This window comes from Triturus cristatus, chromosome 12 (genome assembly GCF_964204655.1).
Source record: "Triturus cristatus chromosome 12, aTriCri1.1, whole genome shotgun sequence".
NCBI lineage: Eukaryota > Metazoa > Chordata > Amphibia > Caudata > Salamandridae > Triturus > Triturus cristatus.
The window spans coordinates 421,838,676-421,856,776 of record NC_140595.1 but is presented as its reverse complement, the minus strand read 5'-3'; the positions used below and the strand labels follow the sequence as shown (position 1 = coordinate 421,856,776).

General features: G+C 43.8%; 1 protein-coding gene across 1 annotated transcript in view; it reads right to left on the bottom strand.

The window, feature by feature from the left end:
• The window catches only part of LOC146776047 (fatty acyl-CoA hydrolase precursor, medium chain-like), a 275,087-nt gene that overhangs the window by 244,908 nt on the left and 12,078 nt on the right, over positions 1-18,101 (bottom strand). Inside the window, exons 3-4 of the mRNA XM_085639929.1 lie at positions 14,627-14,831; positions 6,769-6,904 (exon numbers count right to left, since the gene is read on the bottom strand). Of these exons, the coding sequence (XP_085496055.1) occupies positions 6,769-6,904; positions 14,627-14,831 (341 nt within the window). The remainder of the gene's footprint in view (positions 1-6,768; positions 6,905-14,626; positions 14,832-18,101) is intronic.

Here is an 18,101-nt window from a genome sequence, read left to right as displayed (position 1 = left end):
CCTAAACGTTGGTCGTTGAACAGACAATATTTTAATGAAGAGGCTTGGGTGGGTTTTATTGGGTCGGAGATTAAGGAATTTTTACTACGAAATAGTGAATCTGCACCTGTGAGCACCTGTGAGAGTGGTATGGGATGCACTTAAGGCCTTTATTCGGGGGCTAATTATTGAAAAAAAAGTTAGGGAAGATAAGAGAATTTTGGAACAGAAAATCCAAACGTCCTATGCCGCATTTCTTAAGAACCCCTCTGCGCTTAATCAGCGCCAGTTCGATCAGGCCAAGCGGGAACTTAGTGCTAACTACCACACTCAGAGTGAAGGTTCCTCTCAGCAACTGCGTCAAAAAATCTATGAGAAAAGCAATTTTACCGGTAGGTTTTTAGTTTGGCAAGCCAGGGAGCAAGCTGCTATAAATCAAATTAATGCACTGAAATGCCCTGCAACTACCCTGCGTACAGGTGACCCAGCCAAAATTGGGGAAATAATGCTACGGCATTATGTGTCTATTTACGGCCAACAACAGATGGTGGACATGACATTATTCGAAAGTTTCTTACAGAAAAATGAAATACCCACGCTTTCAGGTTTAGAAAAATTATCGATGGCAAGTCCCTTTACTATGGAAGAGTTGGAGGGAGTCATTAAGAATCTCCCAAGCGGCAAGGCCTGTGGCCCGGATGGGTATCCACCTGAATTTTTAAAAATCTTTTTTAGCTCCTTTGCAGAATTTTTTCTTCAATTAATAAATTCTTTATTGGAGGGGGAAAAATACCAGAGACTTTTAGACAGGGTAATATAGTCCGTTTTTTGAAAAAAGATCAGAACAGCGAGGATCCAAACTCTTATCGCCTGATTACGCTATTAAATTCAGATTATAAAATAGTCACCAAATTGTTATCACTTCGGTTTAATCAATATGCGGCGCAACTGATCCATTTGGATCAGAATGGTTTTATTGCCTGTCGACAGCTGGCTACTAATACACACTATTTAACTGAGGCTCTCGACTATTTTGATACACAGAGGATACCCGCTCTAGTCCTTTTATTAGACACTTACAAGGCATTTGACCTCGTTGTGTGGGAGACAATGTTCAGAATTCTAGATTATTTTGGTATTCCTCCCAAGTTCATGACCTTGATTCATAATTTATATAATAATGCTGAAGCTAATGTCATTATTAATTCGTCGGTGATTCGGTGGGTCACAGTAAAACGGGGCACAAGGCAGGGGTGTTTTTTATTGCACGTTTTATTTGCTTTTTTTATCGAACCATTGGCGATAGCAATAAGGAACTGTGCCGATATCTGTCCCCCATTTCCATCTATGGCGAAGCTGAAATTATATGCTGACGACATAATGCTTATTATTAAGCCAGAGATATAGGTTCAAGCTAAAGTTTTTCAGCTTTTTGAAGATTATGAGGCTTTAGGTGGGTACCGTATTAATAAAAGAAAAACTGAAATTTTACAATGTGGCGGAGCGAGCTGGGATCTGCACCCTGATATTCTTCCCTGTGTTAACACCAAACCTAAAAGATATCTGGGGGTATATTTCTCTGAAAAAGTTAGTGATTTATACCATCTAAATTTCACACCGCTCCTTCAAAAAATTCAGGCCTTGTTTTTACGCTGGCACTCTCTCCCTTTATCCATTCTGGGTCAGGTGGCTTTGATTAAAATGTCTGTTCTCCCTCTGTTTAATTTTCTGTTCTCAACTATCCCATGCATTTTATCAGGTTCATTTTTCGCCCAAGTAGAATCAATGTTTACAGCTTTCATTTGGGCTAAAAAGTCATCACGTATTGCACTCAGCACTTTATATGAAGAAGTGGAACAAGGAGGTTTAGCTCTTCCGAATCTCAGGGATTATTATTATGCTTATTTTGCACAATATCTATCTAGATTTAAACCTGACTTACAGTCAAACCTTTTTATCAATAGTTTTGTGAATCTTATGTGTAAGGAAAGTCAGATCCACTCCCCTCTCTTAATTTTCAAATCTCTCAAATTGGTACGCTATAAGTGTCTCCATTGTTTTTTTAAGAAACGACAAGCACTTTATAAAAGATACTTCATTCCTGTAATTAATTCAGCCTCCTTATTATCCAGCATTCTACCATTAGCAGGAATTACGCAATCGTCAGAACTTACTGCAAAATGGGCTTCGGTAGGTTTCTGTAAGGTCTCAGACTTTCTGAGGAATGGAGAATGGCTGACTTTGACTGAAATGTCGCAAGTAATTACTAATGATTTTATTCTTCTAGGGTCATATAATGTCCTCCTTAAATTTCTTGTTGGGCTAGATGCTTCTCAAATTAGCAAACAACATCAATTGGTAACTGAACTCCTAGAGGATACTTCTGCTAGGAATCCCGGGATATGGAGAAAACGTTTAGCCTCAACTAGGGGATTGGATCTTGGACAAAAGGCAATTAAAAAATGGAAGCACCATGAAGATTTTGAGATCTCTGTAAATTTATGGTCGGCCGTTAATAAATTGAAATTTGGCACATTAAGAGGGGCGAACTGGCAAAGGATGTTGTTTTTTAGTAAAGGCAACTTTACCGAACCCCTCTTTCCCTTTCAAAAATGTATGTCAATGTTCTAAGATTCAGAAGTATTGGGAGGACATTTTTTGTTACTTGGAAACTGAATGTTGTATGCAATTAGCAATGAATGATTTGTTAATCATTTTCGGTTTTGACCCAGACCTTCCTATCTCTGATCAATTGGTAAAATATTTATACATTTCAATGGCGGTAGCTAGATCATTGCTATTGTAAAGGTGGCGTACTGATTTGATTCCCTCTGCCCTGGAGTGGGTACATAAAATGCAAGCGATTAGAAGAAGTGAACCTATTTATGCACTTCGGGTGTGGGGCCTTAGGAAGTTTGAAAAAATGTGGGTTACATATTTTGATTAAGTTTCGGAGGGGGTTATTGTCTTGCTTTGAATGTATTTTTCCCTGATATTTAAGTGCTTTAGGTAATCTCTGTGATATTTATACATTTCTGGAAATGTAATGATATGCCCGATTGTAACTCTCTTTTATTAAATGGACATTTTTGATTTTAATGTATTTAATGTATTGCAATAATTCCGGACTTCAATAAAAAAAAGTATATATAAAAAAAAACATTGTCGCACGACTAGGAGCTGTATTACTCTAATGAAATATAATAAAGTCTAATTAATTACAGAGTCACATTTCATTACAGTTTGTGAGGAAAATGGTGGCATGCAGTGGAAATGAAATTCTAAGTTTTACTCCAAGTGGGAGGTTCGGTGGCATGAGTTCAGCAAATAATGCAAGAATGTGTGAATGCGCGCAGCACAGCAGCAGCACACCTCTTGCAACTGAGTCTCAGAAGTTGAACCCGCTTTCTCTTCGTGAAGTAGCCAGTGGCAGCAAATTCGAATAAGCAGTGAGGTGCTCTCTCAGCAGACATCTCTGGTTTACAGAAGCACAAGTTTTTTATGAATTAATTTCAGAGATGACTCCCTCACTCTGTGAAATCACTTTTGTACTTAATCCATATAAAAAGGCAGCCACTGTACCAAATCATTCTTATTAATGCTGGGCAGGGCTATGGCAGCTGGACCCTCAGCCTTGGAGCCAAGCATCCAACTGGCATCACCTTCTACTGTTTTGTGAACCCCCGCCGTGCCCCTGGTACACACACTTATGGACCTCCTGGGGTGCAACGCTCACCAGTATCATAGTAGGACTGGTGGTTCTTGTGTTTCTCAATTGCTCAAATCAAAAAGACAAATACACAGCAAGCACAATTTCAGTTGAAAAGTAGCCTAAAATAAGCATGATCATTACCAAAAGAGTCCTTACCCCTCCCCACATGCATCTCCGTGTACATAAGAGACAAAGAGACTTCTGGCTGCTCTGTTTTGAAACTCTCTACATTGGGTTGGCACCAGTAAACTCCGCCACACAGAGTTGGTGGAGTTTTTGCTGAACTCCACGCTCCAAGCAGAGCGTGGAGTGGCAAAGCTCTGCGGACTTCGCTGGCAGACCAGAATTGATCGCCCAGTCCAACTGATTAGCCATAGGTTCCTCTCTCAAAAAAATAAGCTAATGGATTTGTAAAGTGCACTGTTACCCTTAAAAGCATCATGTCAATGATAAAAGCTGACATGGGAGAATAGTCAATGAGATTTAGTGTGTCCTGCAGAAAAAGTGGGTATTTTGGGCTTTTCCAAAAGTGAAGTGGTGGGTTTGTTCTATATGGTGAATATGTAGCGGGAAAGCATACAAAACTTAAGCTACATGGTATAAAAAGAGGTGTCCATCAGCTTGGATACATAGAATCCTGTGAAGGACAAGGAGGTGCAGAGATTAGCAGAGGGAACATGAACAAGCATAATGAACAAATTCTGTAAGAAACAGATACCAGTAGAGTAAAAATAACAATGCATCAGAGAGAGGTATTTGAATTTCATGTGGCATGGGACAGGAAGTTAATGAAGAAAAACAAGATGGAGATTACAATTATTACCGTGTGGAAGCTAAAAGATGATCTGAGTCACACCTTTCTGAATTCTGGAGAGACGAGCAACAGAAGAAACAGGACCTTAAAGATAGTGAAAGTTACAGTAATATGACAAACCACAGTTTATCCAGCTGATAGGGTTAAAAACAAAGTGATTTTGCAAAGCAATTTCAGGTGGTAATCGCAGGTGGAAAAGACTATGTTGATCTGCAGGGTAAGAGAAAGTGAAAATCAAAAATAACCCCAGGTTATGTACTTCAGTCACATGAACAGGTCCAAGAGCCTGTCACTAAACCACTCATCTGCTGTCCACAGAAAAGGTTCTTTAGAACTTCACTTATTGGTATTGAAGAGGGAATTGTGCCTTATCCAAGTGCTCACAGCTGCTTAATACGAAGTGAAACTGGAGCTTACTGGGCAGAATACCTGCTACAAAGAGGTCTGCAGGTTACAGGCTCCAATTCCACTGGAATAGTTCATTAGGATAAATCACCTGTTGCAGATAGCTTTGGATAACAAGTTTAATATAGAGTCCTCTGCTGCACAAAACACAATCCTCTAAGGAGTTTTCCTCTTTCAATGTGTGCTGAAGAATGCAGCAAAGGTAGAAAGAGGAAAAAACTAGAAGAAATAAAGATTTTCTCCTTGTTATGTCACCCCTTGGAAAGCATAGCATTGTGTCATATTCCAAGGACTACCAGTATTCGTAAATCTGGGAAAGCTTCAGAATCCATGGGTGGATACCAGGGAACATCCACACTCCACCAATGGAATGCCTCCCTGGGACAGATGAACGCAGGGCAGCAAGTTACACTGCGTTGCCTTACCCCAGATTGTGCAAGCCACGCAGGGCCACGCAAGGTGACCTTGCATGGCTTGTTAAATCTCATTATAGGTTTTTGTGTCGGCCCACGCCCCCTTGCGTGGTGAAAGAAGGACACAAAACCTTTGATAACTATGTCCCCTTATGCCAACTGAGAAGACAGACTTTGAGCAGGAAGGAAACTCATAATATGCTCGGCAGACCACAGCGGTGAAACTTTGCATATTATATATGTCCTTTGCGTTGCGCCACTGCCAGGGAATGGCGGTTCTGTGGGGCAGTGGTGGATGGTCCATAAAGCCACCTTGAAATGGTATGGACGCAGGACTGCCACCTTGCAGGCAGGCTGGCTCCTGTACTCCATGTGAGGAACTTTCTGGTGCTGTCTTGTCAGTGCCACTGGCATTTTCGTAATCATGGTCCTTACAGGTAGGCTGGCTCCTGTACTCCATGTGAGGAACTTTCTGCTTTTATAGACTCGGCTTTTCTGCAGTGAAATAGTGACTTTTGATATGTGCAGTGATTTTACTCTGACAGTCTTCACACTTAAGATTTATAAGGTTAAATTTCACCCTGCAAAGGTTCTGACACACAATGTTTGATGTGCACACATGGGATTAATCTGTTTGGTAACACATTGCCAGTTCTGTACAAAACACACCTCTTCTTTATAGCACTGGAGCATATGTTATAAGAAAATCATGTTTAGCAGCTCTCAGATATGTTTCAGTGGTAACGATCCTAATAAAGATGTGCAGATACTGAGAACCTTCCCAATTAAGCACTGGTAATAACTGCATTGAGATGATTTTTGATGGGTCATGAAAGTCCAAGCAATAAATGAAGATGCCTTTAAATTCTGTATTTGTCTAGTCACTTTTGCTGCACTCTAAAGACAAAGGTCTAATGTCAGACTATGTCTTCTGACAAATTGCTGCTTAGTTTTTATAACGGAGATTGGTGTTTACGAACTCGTCTTACTTTGCCATCAGAGGAAGAAAAGTAAAGTGAATTATGTGAGCCATGTGACAATTTTGCTGGGGTACAGGGAGTGTGAAAGGAAAGGATGGATAATGATTTTTTTTGTAACACACAACAAAATGTACATACCTGTAAATGAACAGTAGCATTCAGCAGATTGGAAAGCAAAAATGAAGCACATTGTTTGCAATTTTGAAGAGTGATGGAAACACAGTTTTAATAGGATCAAAACACATTAAGACAATTTACTTTGGGATGCACAAATGATAAATATTCACTGACACCTGATTTCCACAAATTATAATTTGTGTGCAATATAACCTCATCATTAAAACTGCATGTCTTCGCAAATTTAGAGACAATTTCAGTAGAAAACGTGCTGTCTGTAAATAACAGTTGCCTAAAACTCAACACTTTAGGTACATTAAAATATTGTGTGCACTGATTTCAACTTACAGGTAACTTGTGCTCTTTGTTGCCAGCTGGGGTGTATACATTGAGGTACAAACAATCTTCAGAAACATCAAAGTCTGGCATTTTTGCTTTCAACAGTTTCTTTATCATTTCTAAAACATGCAATGTTTGCAAGCACCTATAATGAAAACATATAATCAATCATATAAATATTGTATTTCATACAATAACACAACAGAATCATCAGAACTGTGTTTTTTGTTCATGCTGCATCCTACTTTAACACAAGGGTGGGAATTTCAAGGGAAAGTTGTATAAAAAGGTGAGCATCTTGAGGGGGTGATTGGGGTGTTACACACCCCCATACATGTATTCTCTAGTTATTAGTTGGGTACTGGTGCTTTTTTCACCTTAGATTTTTACATACACACACAGACAAAAACATATACTCATACACACTCTCTCTCCTCTCTGTTTTGTGGTTCTTAAAAAATGGTGGTTATTTCACAAATTATTGTGTTTTAACTACTTCTTACTATCTGTACTCCTCACCCTTTTCACTGCCTCTTAAGCTCCATTAACTCATGCTTCTCGTGTATGTATTTTGCTATTGATATGCAGAATCATTGTTGTAGAATCCAAAGCTCAGCCCAGTGTACAATACATGATTTCTAGCCAGTTTTATGCACATCAGCTCTAAAATTGACTGTCACATGAGATGTAAATAAGCGATAAAGATATTTACACCTGAAACCATCTTAGTTCACATCATTTAAAATAATTTATCATGAGCAACTTCAATAATTGGAGCAGTGATGTTCATGTTTGGAAACACTCACTTTTACTTAGGTTTGTAACATAGGGGCTGATTTAAAATTAGGAAAATTGAGTAATTACTGTCACCATGGTGGAGTACATTACTCCTGTATTTAGAGATGTCTGCTGCCCCTGTAGACATCTGTTGCATTTCCAGGAACTGCTGTGACTAGGGGTTCCTGGAAATGATTTGTAAGTTTAATGGATACTCCCATGGCGAAGGGGTCATTTAAACATTTACACTGCCCCTTGCCTCCAAGTTTTCATGGCAGCGAAAACTGGCTATGTGTCTACCCAATCTAAATGTGGCAGACAGACACTTAATAAAGCCTCTGCTGACCTTTAGTCCACTGGGCCATCATAGGTGTGTGTAGGCGGCTGAGATGGAGTAGTCTTCGCCATCTACACAATGAAGGTCTGCCCGAATCTAAACAAGGTAGGCAGACCTTCAGATTGAGACAGAGTACCCTTTCTGCCATAATTCTAAAGTTTTCAAGGAAGTATTTGATTAGAATCTTTTCATGTACACTGTTTTATTTACCATGAGAGTATTTTCGCATCTAGTTGTTTTCAGTGCGCTTCAAAATAGCTATTGCAAGATTTACAAAACAGAGTATCAGCCATGCCTCATTACTTTTGCTACACTACATGCCAAAGCACAGCAACAAAACATGATAAGAGCACAACTCGAACCTCACGCACAACATCAAATCTTACTCACATAGGCCCCATGTGAGAGATACAATTTTTCATCCAAGCACTCCAAAAGAGTAGGGAGCAACCTACTGTCAGCAAATGTACTTCAGCATCTCACTGGAGGTATGAAACACTTTGTGATTGCTACTACATTAGAATTCAATTAGCAATATTATGTGGATATACAGGGTAGGGGGGAGAAATTGTTATGAGATTAAGTACAGCAAACATTTAGTTCAAGCTTGCCCTTTATTTATAAAGTTATATAAATGCAAGAAGAGAATTGTAGAAACATTAATAGATTAGATTATTTTCAAATCATTTTTCATCAGTCAGTTGTTTTAGATTGCAAATGAGTTCCTTGTGCATAGCAAACAACAGATTTTCTGGTAAACACTTGACCAATGTATCAAGTGTAAGGTTTGGTTTGACATGTAATTATGTCATTGCTAGAGTTGGAAGATCAAATAGAGAGTCGGATGTCATGGAATTCTTGTTTTAGGTTTTAGGGATTTACCCAATGACTCTGCTCAGTATTATTCTCTTGTCATAATTGACCACCCAGATTAATTCCAAATTAGATAATCCTAGTACAGAGTAAATTAAAACCCACAGTTGCTACACAAAAGTATACATTAGATGCAGCAGGTAAGTTTCCACTTTCTTTGCAGCATCCATTCTCCATTTAAAGGAAAAAGAGGCACACTCTTCCCTGCAAGCACCTGATTCACTCAGTGTCATGGCCGTATTAAGATCCAGGATACATGCCTGAAGGTCCTATTAGTAATTGGCCTTTGCTAACTCTGCTGGTAGGTTTGAATCTATGCAACCCATATTAGAAACTGACAAAAATGGAACAGAATCTACATGTAGGACAGCTTGATTGGTGTAAAAAAATAGTACCCAGTTGGTTGCTTACTGGTGCTTCCTGTGGATAATGAACATTAGTGATATGATTATAAAATCCTGAAAAAGCTAAAGATAGCCCACAATCAGTTGGTGAGGCATGTGTAAGGTCCTGATTAAGGGATCACATTAAACCTTGAGAGTATGGCACAACATTGTATGATTTAGTAAACTGACGTAAAGCTTCCCTGCAACAAACTCTTCTGGGGCACATAACTAGCATGGGGGCAGAAGAACATTGCAGGATTGTAAATCAGTGGGTCTGGCGTTCATGGCCATGCATTAATTTGGAACAGTAAGGGGCAGGATCATGGTGCATGCTTTGGAATACTAATAATCTGAAGATTAGAAGATTAAAAGATTTTCAGATCATATCTCCTTATCTCCTTATCTAGTATTTATCCACAGATAAGAGCACAACTGTGTGATTATTAATTGGACTGAAATTGGACTGAAATCTCTAAAACGAAAACGAAAATATTTGAAGAGAGAGTGTGACCTATTCTTAGGACACCCCCGCGCCGCATGGCCACCAGCTGTCGCGTGTGCCCCCCGCCTGCCTGCCGCTGCCCTCAGCCTTCCTGAGCCTTCCGGAGCCCTCCCGCCCTCGGGCCACGCCCCCCCGCCGCCGCTCGCAGCTCCCGCATCCCCGTCTTCCTGTTGCTTCGTTCGGTCCTTGTGCTGTATTTTAATTTAATTGTATTGTACCTCTTTTGCTGTGCCAGTACTGTTGCCCCCCCTGTGCTGCTGTCCCCTGCACCCACCCACCCCGCTCCCCGCTTCCCGCTTCCCGCCGCCGGGAGTGTGAACACGCCCCCTTCCTCCCCGCTCCCGCCTCCCAGCTGCTCCTCCCTCCCTGCACTTGGCCATAAATGCCGACCGTGCAGCGCAGGTGAGTGTGACCTATTCTTAGGACACCCCCGCGCCGCACGGCCACCAGCTGTCGCGTGTGTCCCCCGCCTGCCTGCCGCTGCCCTCAGCCTTCCTGAGCCTTCCGGAGCCCTCCCGCCCTCGGGCCACGCCCCCCCGCCGCCGCTCGCAGCTCCCGCATCCCCGTCTTCCTTTTGCTTCGTTGGGTCCTTGCGCTGTATTTTAATTTAATTGTATTGTACCTCTTTTGCTGTGCCAGTACTGTTGCCCCCCCCTGTGCTGCTGTCCCCTGCACCCACCCACCCCGCTTCCTGCTTCCCGCTGCCGGGAGTGTGGACACGCCCCCTTCCTCCCCGCTCCCGCCTCCCAGCTGCTCCTCCCTCCCTGCACTTCGCCGTAAATGGCGACCGTGCGCACGCGCAGCGTTGATGCGCAGCGGGCGCGCCGATTGAGCGCCGAAGGTGCGCCAAAGGTAAGCCCGTCTGCGCCCGTCCGCGGCCGGACCGCGCCCAGTGCCAGGACCCCTGGCCCCCGCAGACCCCAACCCACCCGCCGGACGTACGACACAGCCACCCTCAACGCACTCAACGCCGGCCGATTCCCGGGATGCTTCCAAGCCACCCCGAAACACACCCACGGACCCTTCTGCTGCAACGCCTGCAAGTTCACCTGCATCCGGACCAGCACTACTCCAGCACCAACCAAGACCAAGACGAGCAACAGCAGCAGCCACCTGAAATGCATCCTGCTCAACACCCGCTCCATCCACAGACACGCCATCGAGCTCTGGAACCTGCTCGACACAACCTCACCAGACAGCGCCTTCCTCACGGAAACCTGGATGAACGCCTCTTCAGCGCCCGACATCGCCACCGCCATCCCAGACGGCTACAAGATCATCCGGAGGGACCGCGTCAACCAGACTGGAGGAGGCATCGCCATCGTCCACAGGAACACCATCTGCATCACGACCAACACCGATGACACCCTCGCACCCGCCGAGCACCTGCACTTCCAGGTCCACATCAACCCTAAGACCACCCTCAGAGGCACCCTCATCTACAGACCCCCGGGACCACGTACACAATTCAGCGAAGACATCGCCAACTTCATCAGCCCGCACGCCCTCCCCTCCGCTGACTACATCCTCCTCGGGGACCTCAACTTCCACCTGGAGAACAACAACGACCGCAACACCACCACCCTGCTGGACAACCTCGCAAACCTGGGACTCAAGCAGCTGGTCACCACCCCCACCCACTACGCCGGACACACACTCGACCCCGTCTTCTCATCTAGCAAGGACGTCGCCTTCAGCCATGCCACTGGACTCCACTGGACGGACCACAGCTGCGTCCACTTCAGCTTCAGAAGGACCACGGTCCACCACCACCAGCAACAGGCTGCACGCAGAAGCTGGAACAAGATCACAGCCGAGCAGCTCGCGACCTCCCTGAGCATGAACCCTCCCACCAGCGCAACGAACCCAAGCCAGGCGGCCATCAACCTCGCGAAGTGGATCAGCAACTGCGCAGACGACCTCGCCCCTCTGAAGACCCCGCCTAGCAGACCCGCTAGCAAGAAAGCCCCATGGTTCACCAACGAACTCAAGAGCTCCAAGAAGAACTGCCGAGCCCTCGAGAGAACATGGCGCAGAGACCCAACACCGGACAACATGACTGCCCTCAAGCTCGCCACCCGAAAACACCACCAACTCATCCACACCACCAAGAGAACCGCATTCAAGGAACGACTGGACAACAACGCACACAACAGCAAGGAACTCTTCATCATCGTCAAAGAGATCTCCAACCCCAACGCCGGAAACAACGACATCACCCCTTCGCAAGACCTCTGCAACTCCCTCGCCTCCTACTTCCACAACAAGATCGCTGATATACACAACAGCTTCAGCACTCAACAGATGCACGCCACGACCGAGACACCGCCCCCCACCACCACCCTCGGTGCCTGGACCCCGATCAGCACCGAAGACACCGTCTGCACGATGAACTCCATCCACTCCGGATCCCCTACCGACCCCTGCCCTCACCACGTCTTCAACAAGGCCGACGCTGTCATCGCACCCCACCTGCGGGACATCATCAACTCCTCCTTCGACACCGCCACCTTCCCAGAGAGCTGGAAGCACGCCGAACTCACAGCTCTACTAAAGAAGCCATCAGCCGACCCCTCCGACCTCAAGAACTACCGCCCCATCTCTCTGCTCCCGTTTCCTGCAAAGGTCATCGAGAAGACCGTCAACAAACAGCTGGCCACCTTCCTCGAGACCAACGGTTCCCTCGACCTCTCGCAGTCTGGCTTCCGGGCTAACCACAGCACCGAGACCGCCCTGATCGCAGCCACCGATGACATCCGAGCACTGCTTGACAACGGAGAAACAGCAGCCCTCATCCTCCTAGACCTCTCCGCGACCTTCGACACTGTCTGCCACTGTACACTAGTGCAGCGTCTCAGCAACGTCGGAATACAGGGAAAGGCATTGGAGTGGATCACCTCCTTCCTCGCAGGAAGGACACAGAGAGTACGCCTCCCCCCATTCAGATCTGAAGCCACCAAAGTCATCTGTGGTGTTCCTCAAGGCTCCTCGCTCAGTCCTACCCTCTTCAACATCTACATGAGCCCTCTCGCAGACATCGCACGCCAGCACAACCTCAACATCATCTCCTACGCCGACGACACCCAGCTGATTCTCTCCCTCACCAACGACCCCGCCACCGCCAGAGCCAACCTTCACGAAGGGATGAAAGAGGTAGCCGAATGGATGAGGAACAGCCGCCTGAAACTGAACTCGGACAAGACGGAAGTCCTCATCCTGGGATCCTCACCCTCCGCCTGGGATGACTCGGGGTGGCCCCCCGCCCTAGGCAGCGCACCCAAACCAACAGACCACGCAAGCAACCTGGGCTTCATCCTGGACTCCTCCCTCTCCATGACCAGACAAGTCAACGCCGTCTCCTCATCGTGCTTCAACATCCTGCGCATGCTACGTAAGATCTTCCGGTGGATCCCCACCGAGACCAGGAAGACGGTCACCCAGGCGCTCGTCACCAGCCGTCTGGACTACGGCAACGCCCTCTACGCCGGAACCACCGCCAAACTCCAGAAGAGACTCCAGCGGATCCAGAACGCCTCAGCACAACTCATCCTGGACATCCCCCGTCGCGGCCACATCTCCGGACACCTGAGAGACCTGCACTGGCTCCCGGTCAACAAGAGGATCACCTTCCGACTCCTCACCCACGCACACAAAGCCATACACAACCAAGGCCCAGGATACCTCAACAGCCGCCTCAACTTCTACGCACCCAATCGCCAGCTTCGATCGACCAGCCACGCCCTTGCCGCCGTCCCCCGCATCCGAAGAGCCACCACGGGGGGACGGTCCTTCTCCTACCTCGCCGCCAAGACATGGAACTCCCTCCCGACCCACCTCCGCCTGACCCAGGACCACCTCGCCTTCAGGAAGCAGCTCAAGACCTGGCTGTTCGAGCAGTAGCGGACCCCCCCCTCCCCCAGCGCCTTGAGACCCTCTGGGTGAGTAGTGCGCTATATAAATGCTTGATTGATTGATTGATTGATTGATAGTAAATGGCAAACCATTACACAAGCACATTTTAAAAGAAGTAACAAATAAATATATGCAATGAATATATGCTAAGATCATTTCAGAGTTTCTGACATAGATATTTTCACTATCTTAAATGAAAACAAAATCACTTATTAACCTAATCATTAACAAGTGCATAGTTTCAAAAGGAGTTGATTTCTTTTTATATTTATGTTGGTTTTCTGCTTAAGTTAATTTGCAAAAACACAAACATAAGTTCATTTATTTGACATTCTTATCCCTTCACATACGTGCACAATAACTTGTTGTTCCTTATGTTGATGATTTGAAGGTTGCTGACAATGCGGCAACACAATATGGTGCATAAACAAGAGATTTATATCTTACTGTAAGCCCTGTGCCTTTGCCTTACATTCTTAGCTAGATTCACAAACATTCTTTGTTTCCCTACCATTTTGTTCACTGTTTTCACTTTGTCCATTTAAAATCTGCTGTGCCCTTATCTACTTCTAGCCCTCACATGATATGTACCACATACATTTTGAAATGTCTTCTCTTTGCCCTAATCTGCTATTCTTATGTATAAGCAGCTCTCCTATAATGTCTGTGGTACGTATGTATTGCGTTGAATCAATGCATACATGGATACCCACAAACATAGTGAGTTTAAAAACCTCTCTTTCGGCACTGAACACTCCCTCTTGTAGGGGGAGCCGCTAGGGGCTGCTTACTTTTGGCCTTTTTGGAAGAAAAGGAGTACAAACAGATTCCTGCTTTCCCAAGGGTAGTTTCTATAAATAGCATGGGAAATAGGGACAGTTTACCAGTGTGCCTCCTTTGTATCCTTAGCTACTCTACAACATCCCTCTACATCTCTTGACATTACCTACTTTACCCACAGACTTCCCCATTTCTACTTATCTTTTGAACTCTTCAGCTGTTGTTGCCCTCCACTTAAAGCCTGCCTTAATTTTGACCACTGTAATGCTGTGCAACAAAAAAAAAAAGTGATTATCTCACAGTGGAGGATAAGAAGATGCATCTCTGAGATTGTTCCAGGGTTCTGGAGACTGTGGTGGAGAAAATCTTAGTTGGCCTATGGGGGGCTTTGCAAAAGGGATTCCAAGATAGGCCTCGATCTCTTGAGATGATCCTTTAACGCTGAATAGTTTCCCCTGCAGTTGTCCATATTTGGTGGTAACCACAGGCTTAATCTTCTCTTGTCCTGTTAACAATAAGAAAATAAGAAAAAAAGATGTTGAGGTAAGCAAAAATATTATACAACTATGCCATTCACACAGTCTTATCATTCAAGTTGCTCTATCCAATTATACATTAGTGTAATGTTAAAAGAAGTATGTTCTTGTCCTGGAAGATTATTTGTTTATTCAAAATCTTTATGATGATATCTTATGTCAAATGGTTGCATGAGTTCCTGATAAGGCATGTGCTAGTGGAAAACTGTTTGAAAAGACCTTCCATGTTTCAAGACATTTTTGAATGAAGGACAATCCCAGATTGTGAAATCCTGCAAACAATTGCTAGCTGTAGCTTTTATTTCAGGACCAAATAGATCAGTTGGTTGACTTTTATCGGGAGAGGCCAATCGTGCTCACAGTGTTCTTCCAGCCTCTCAAGCTTCCTTAGTTTTGCATATGTTGGTTATTCAACCCTTTTGTTATGCTGCCATCATCCTCTACTCTACATTGTTGCTTTAAACATGCCCTTTTGCTCTTTTTTAAACCTTTTCACTCCTGTATCAATCTACTGAAGTAACTTTTACCTGACCACTTCAAAACCAATCCTCCTTACCTACTTTTCTTAATACTGTTTTAAAATCCCCTTTCATGCTGCCCTGCCATGATTTCTTCTCATGTACCAGACATAGTAAAGATAGAAACAAGTCTTGCCAATGAGACCTCTTGGCTTTTCCAATGGTTTCATCCCAGGCACCTGTTGTTGAGGCAAGTGTATGCTGTAATTGATTATCTTTCATTTAAAGAAATATAATTCACTGATCGCTATCGAGCTCAAATGCACATGCATGGTGGCCATATTAGAATGAATTAAAATCCATCTAAAGATGACTGCCTGCTGAAACAATGTAATGCTATGAGGAAATTTGGTGAAAGACAAGCCTCTGGCCTTCTGCACTGCCATGTGTCAAGAGGCGTGTAACCCAGACCTACCTGGTCTGCTGATAAAATGTGGCAAAGCTTCATGTGTATCTCTCATTGGGGAGGAGAGATTAAAGAATAAAATAGCCTGGACATTTTGGATGGGCTCACAAACATTGTTTTGCCTTTGCGTGAATGTACTCTTTATTGGTGGTGTAGCATTTTTTGACTTAGAACGCAGTGCAACCACATCATTTGGGCCTTTGTGGACTTACAATAAAAAATAATTTAAAAACTGTGAATATATTGTCAAATTTGTTTGTAAGACATCCATTAAAATATTTTGATTTTGAATTTTGAAATTGTAACTTTGACCCTTCTTTCCTAAAGGTTAACAAATTGGACATACTTGCGCTATTTTAAACTCTTTTTCAAGCCAATAGTAAAGATTGGCAAACGTTTGCCAACATTGAGTATATGGGTGTCAGAATGTTAATAGATTATAAATAAATATATGCACTCATGATCATTAAAAGTAAGGTATGGATTTACTTTCATTGATTACAGTAAGTTGTAAGGTTCTAGTGAGTGTCTATGCTATTCTTTCTTACAGAAAAATATTTTACCTTGCGTTGGAATCCCTACGAACCAATGTGCACCCTCTACTAAAACGAGAAGATAGCAACATAATACTGCCACAGAATGTGCCTTTTCTGCACATAATAAAGCAAAATTTGCATCACGCTGGAATTATTGCATGTACTTTATGAAATCACACTATTACTCCACGTCTCGTAATTATGCACCTTTAGCAGCCAAAATTTAGAGGGAGCTCACACAAACAAGATGATTAATCAGAACATGTTGCTGTTGTTTGTAGGGATTTTGCTGTTAGTTTAGAATAAAATGCACCCAGTGACTAAAATCATGGGGGCATATTATCAAGGACGGCATTAAAAATATCGCCGGTTTAGCGGCAGAAAACTGCCGCTAAAGCGGCGATAATGGACTTGATAATATGCCCTGGAGAATTCCAATAGAAGCCCATGTTCACACCAGAACATGGGCTTCTATTGGAATTCCCCAGGGCATATTATCAAGCCCATTATCGCCGCTGTAGCGGCAGTTTTCTGCCGCTAAACCGGCGATAATTTTTAACGCTGTTCTTGATAATATGCCCCAAAGTGAGGACATATTTTGTGCTAAAACTATGCCAAATTAAATTTTTTGCATTTTACGTAATTATCTATAATTTTGCGTAAGCTTACTGAAATTTCATATACTTACACGAAAGTGAATCATACAAATTTTGCACAACCCAGACATAATGTAGTCAATCCTACTGCATATGATGGCCATTTATAGCTGCATACGTCCAGTGGTCCTCGCCCTAACTCAGCTTGGCTGAGCTGTTCAGGCAGTCCCATCACTTATGACAATAGAGAGTAAAGAAAATCTCTTTGCACCCCTCCTTAGGGTCATATTCTGAGTGACCCCAGTGATTCTATTTAGGCTGGTAATAGATGTTACTCACCCATTAGAATTACACGTTTTTGGTGATTCACCTGCTGAGTTTGCCTGCTAAAAGCAGGTAAATTCCAAGGTTGAACCTCAGGGAGAAAACATGCAGGAACCCACATGAAAACACAAATTCTGTGTGTATTCTGCAAAAGCATGCTTCTGCCTCGCCCCCAGCCTTCCCCTCGCTCCACTGCCTCCCCCTCAGAAAATACTGATGGTCATTATAACTAACTCTGTATGGAGGAAAGTGGGTAAGTGAGCGAATGTTTGAGCTCAAAAACACCTATGTGATAAAACATTCCTTTTTAGACCGTGAAGAGTGCTGTGTTTTGTTTTGCCGCATCTTTGGGGAATCTTCTTGGTCATGTTTCTATTTCTCAATAATTCTGCTACTTCCCTGTGATACTTCTGCTAATGATCTGGTATGTAGTTTCTTTTAGTTTGCAGGATGTTAGCTGTTATGATGATTTCTCTTTGTTCTTGCTGGATGGACAGAAGAAGGTTCTGTGCTCAGTTGATTGGTTATAGAGATTGTGCCACTTGTCTAGAGGAGGTGATATTATTTAGGTCAACATTCCTAACGAAAGTTTGTGCATTTATTTATTTAAAGCATTTTATTTGGAAGTAATATGTCTCCTAACGGCTGCTTCAGATCACTTAAGGAAGGGAATACCTGGTAGCAGAATATTGCTCTAACTGCACATATGGTGGAGCGTTAACCCCAGAGAGGGCTACCAGGGGAATTTATTGAGTATCCCATTAGGCATTAATTTATATCCTCACAAATGTAATCCCCCTCCTCTTGAGTAGCCAGAGCACTTAGTACAACCAGTGGCATGCTCTCCTTGACCAAATTG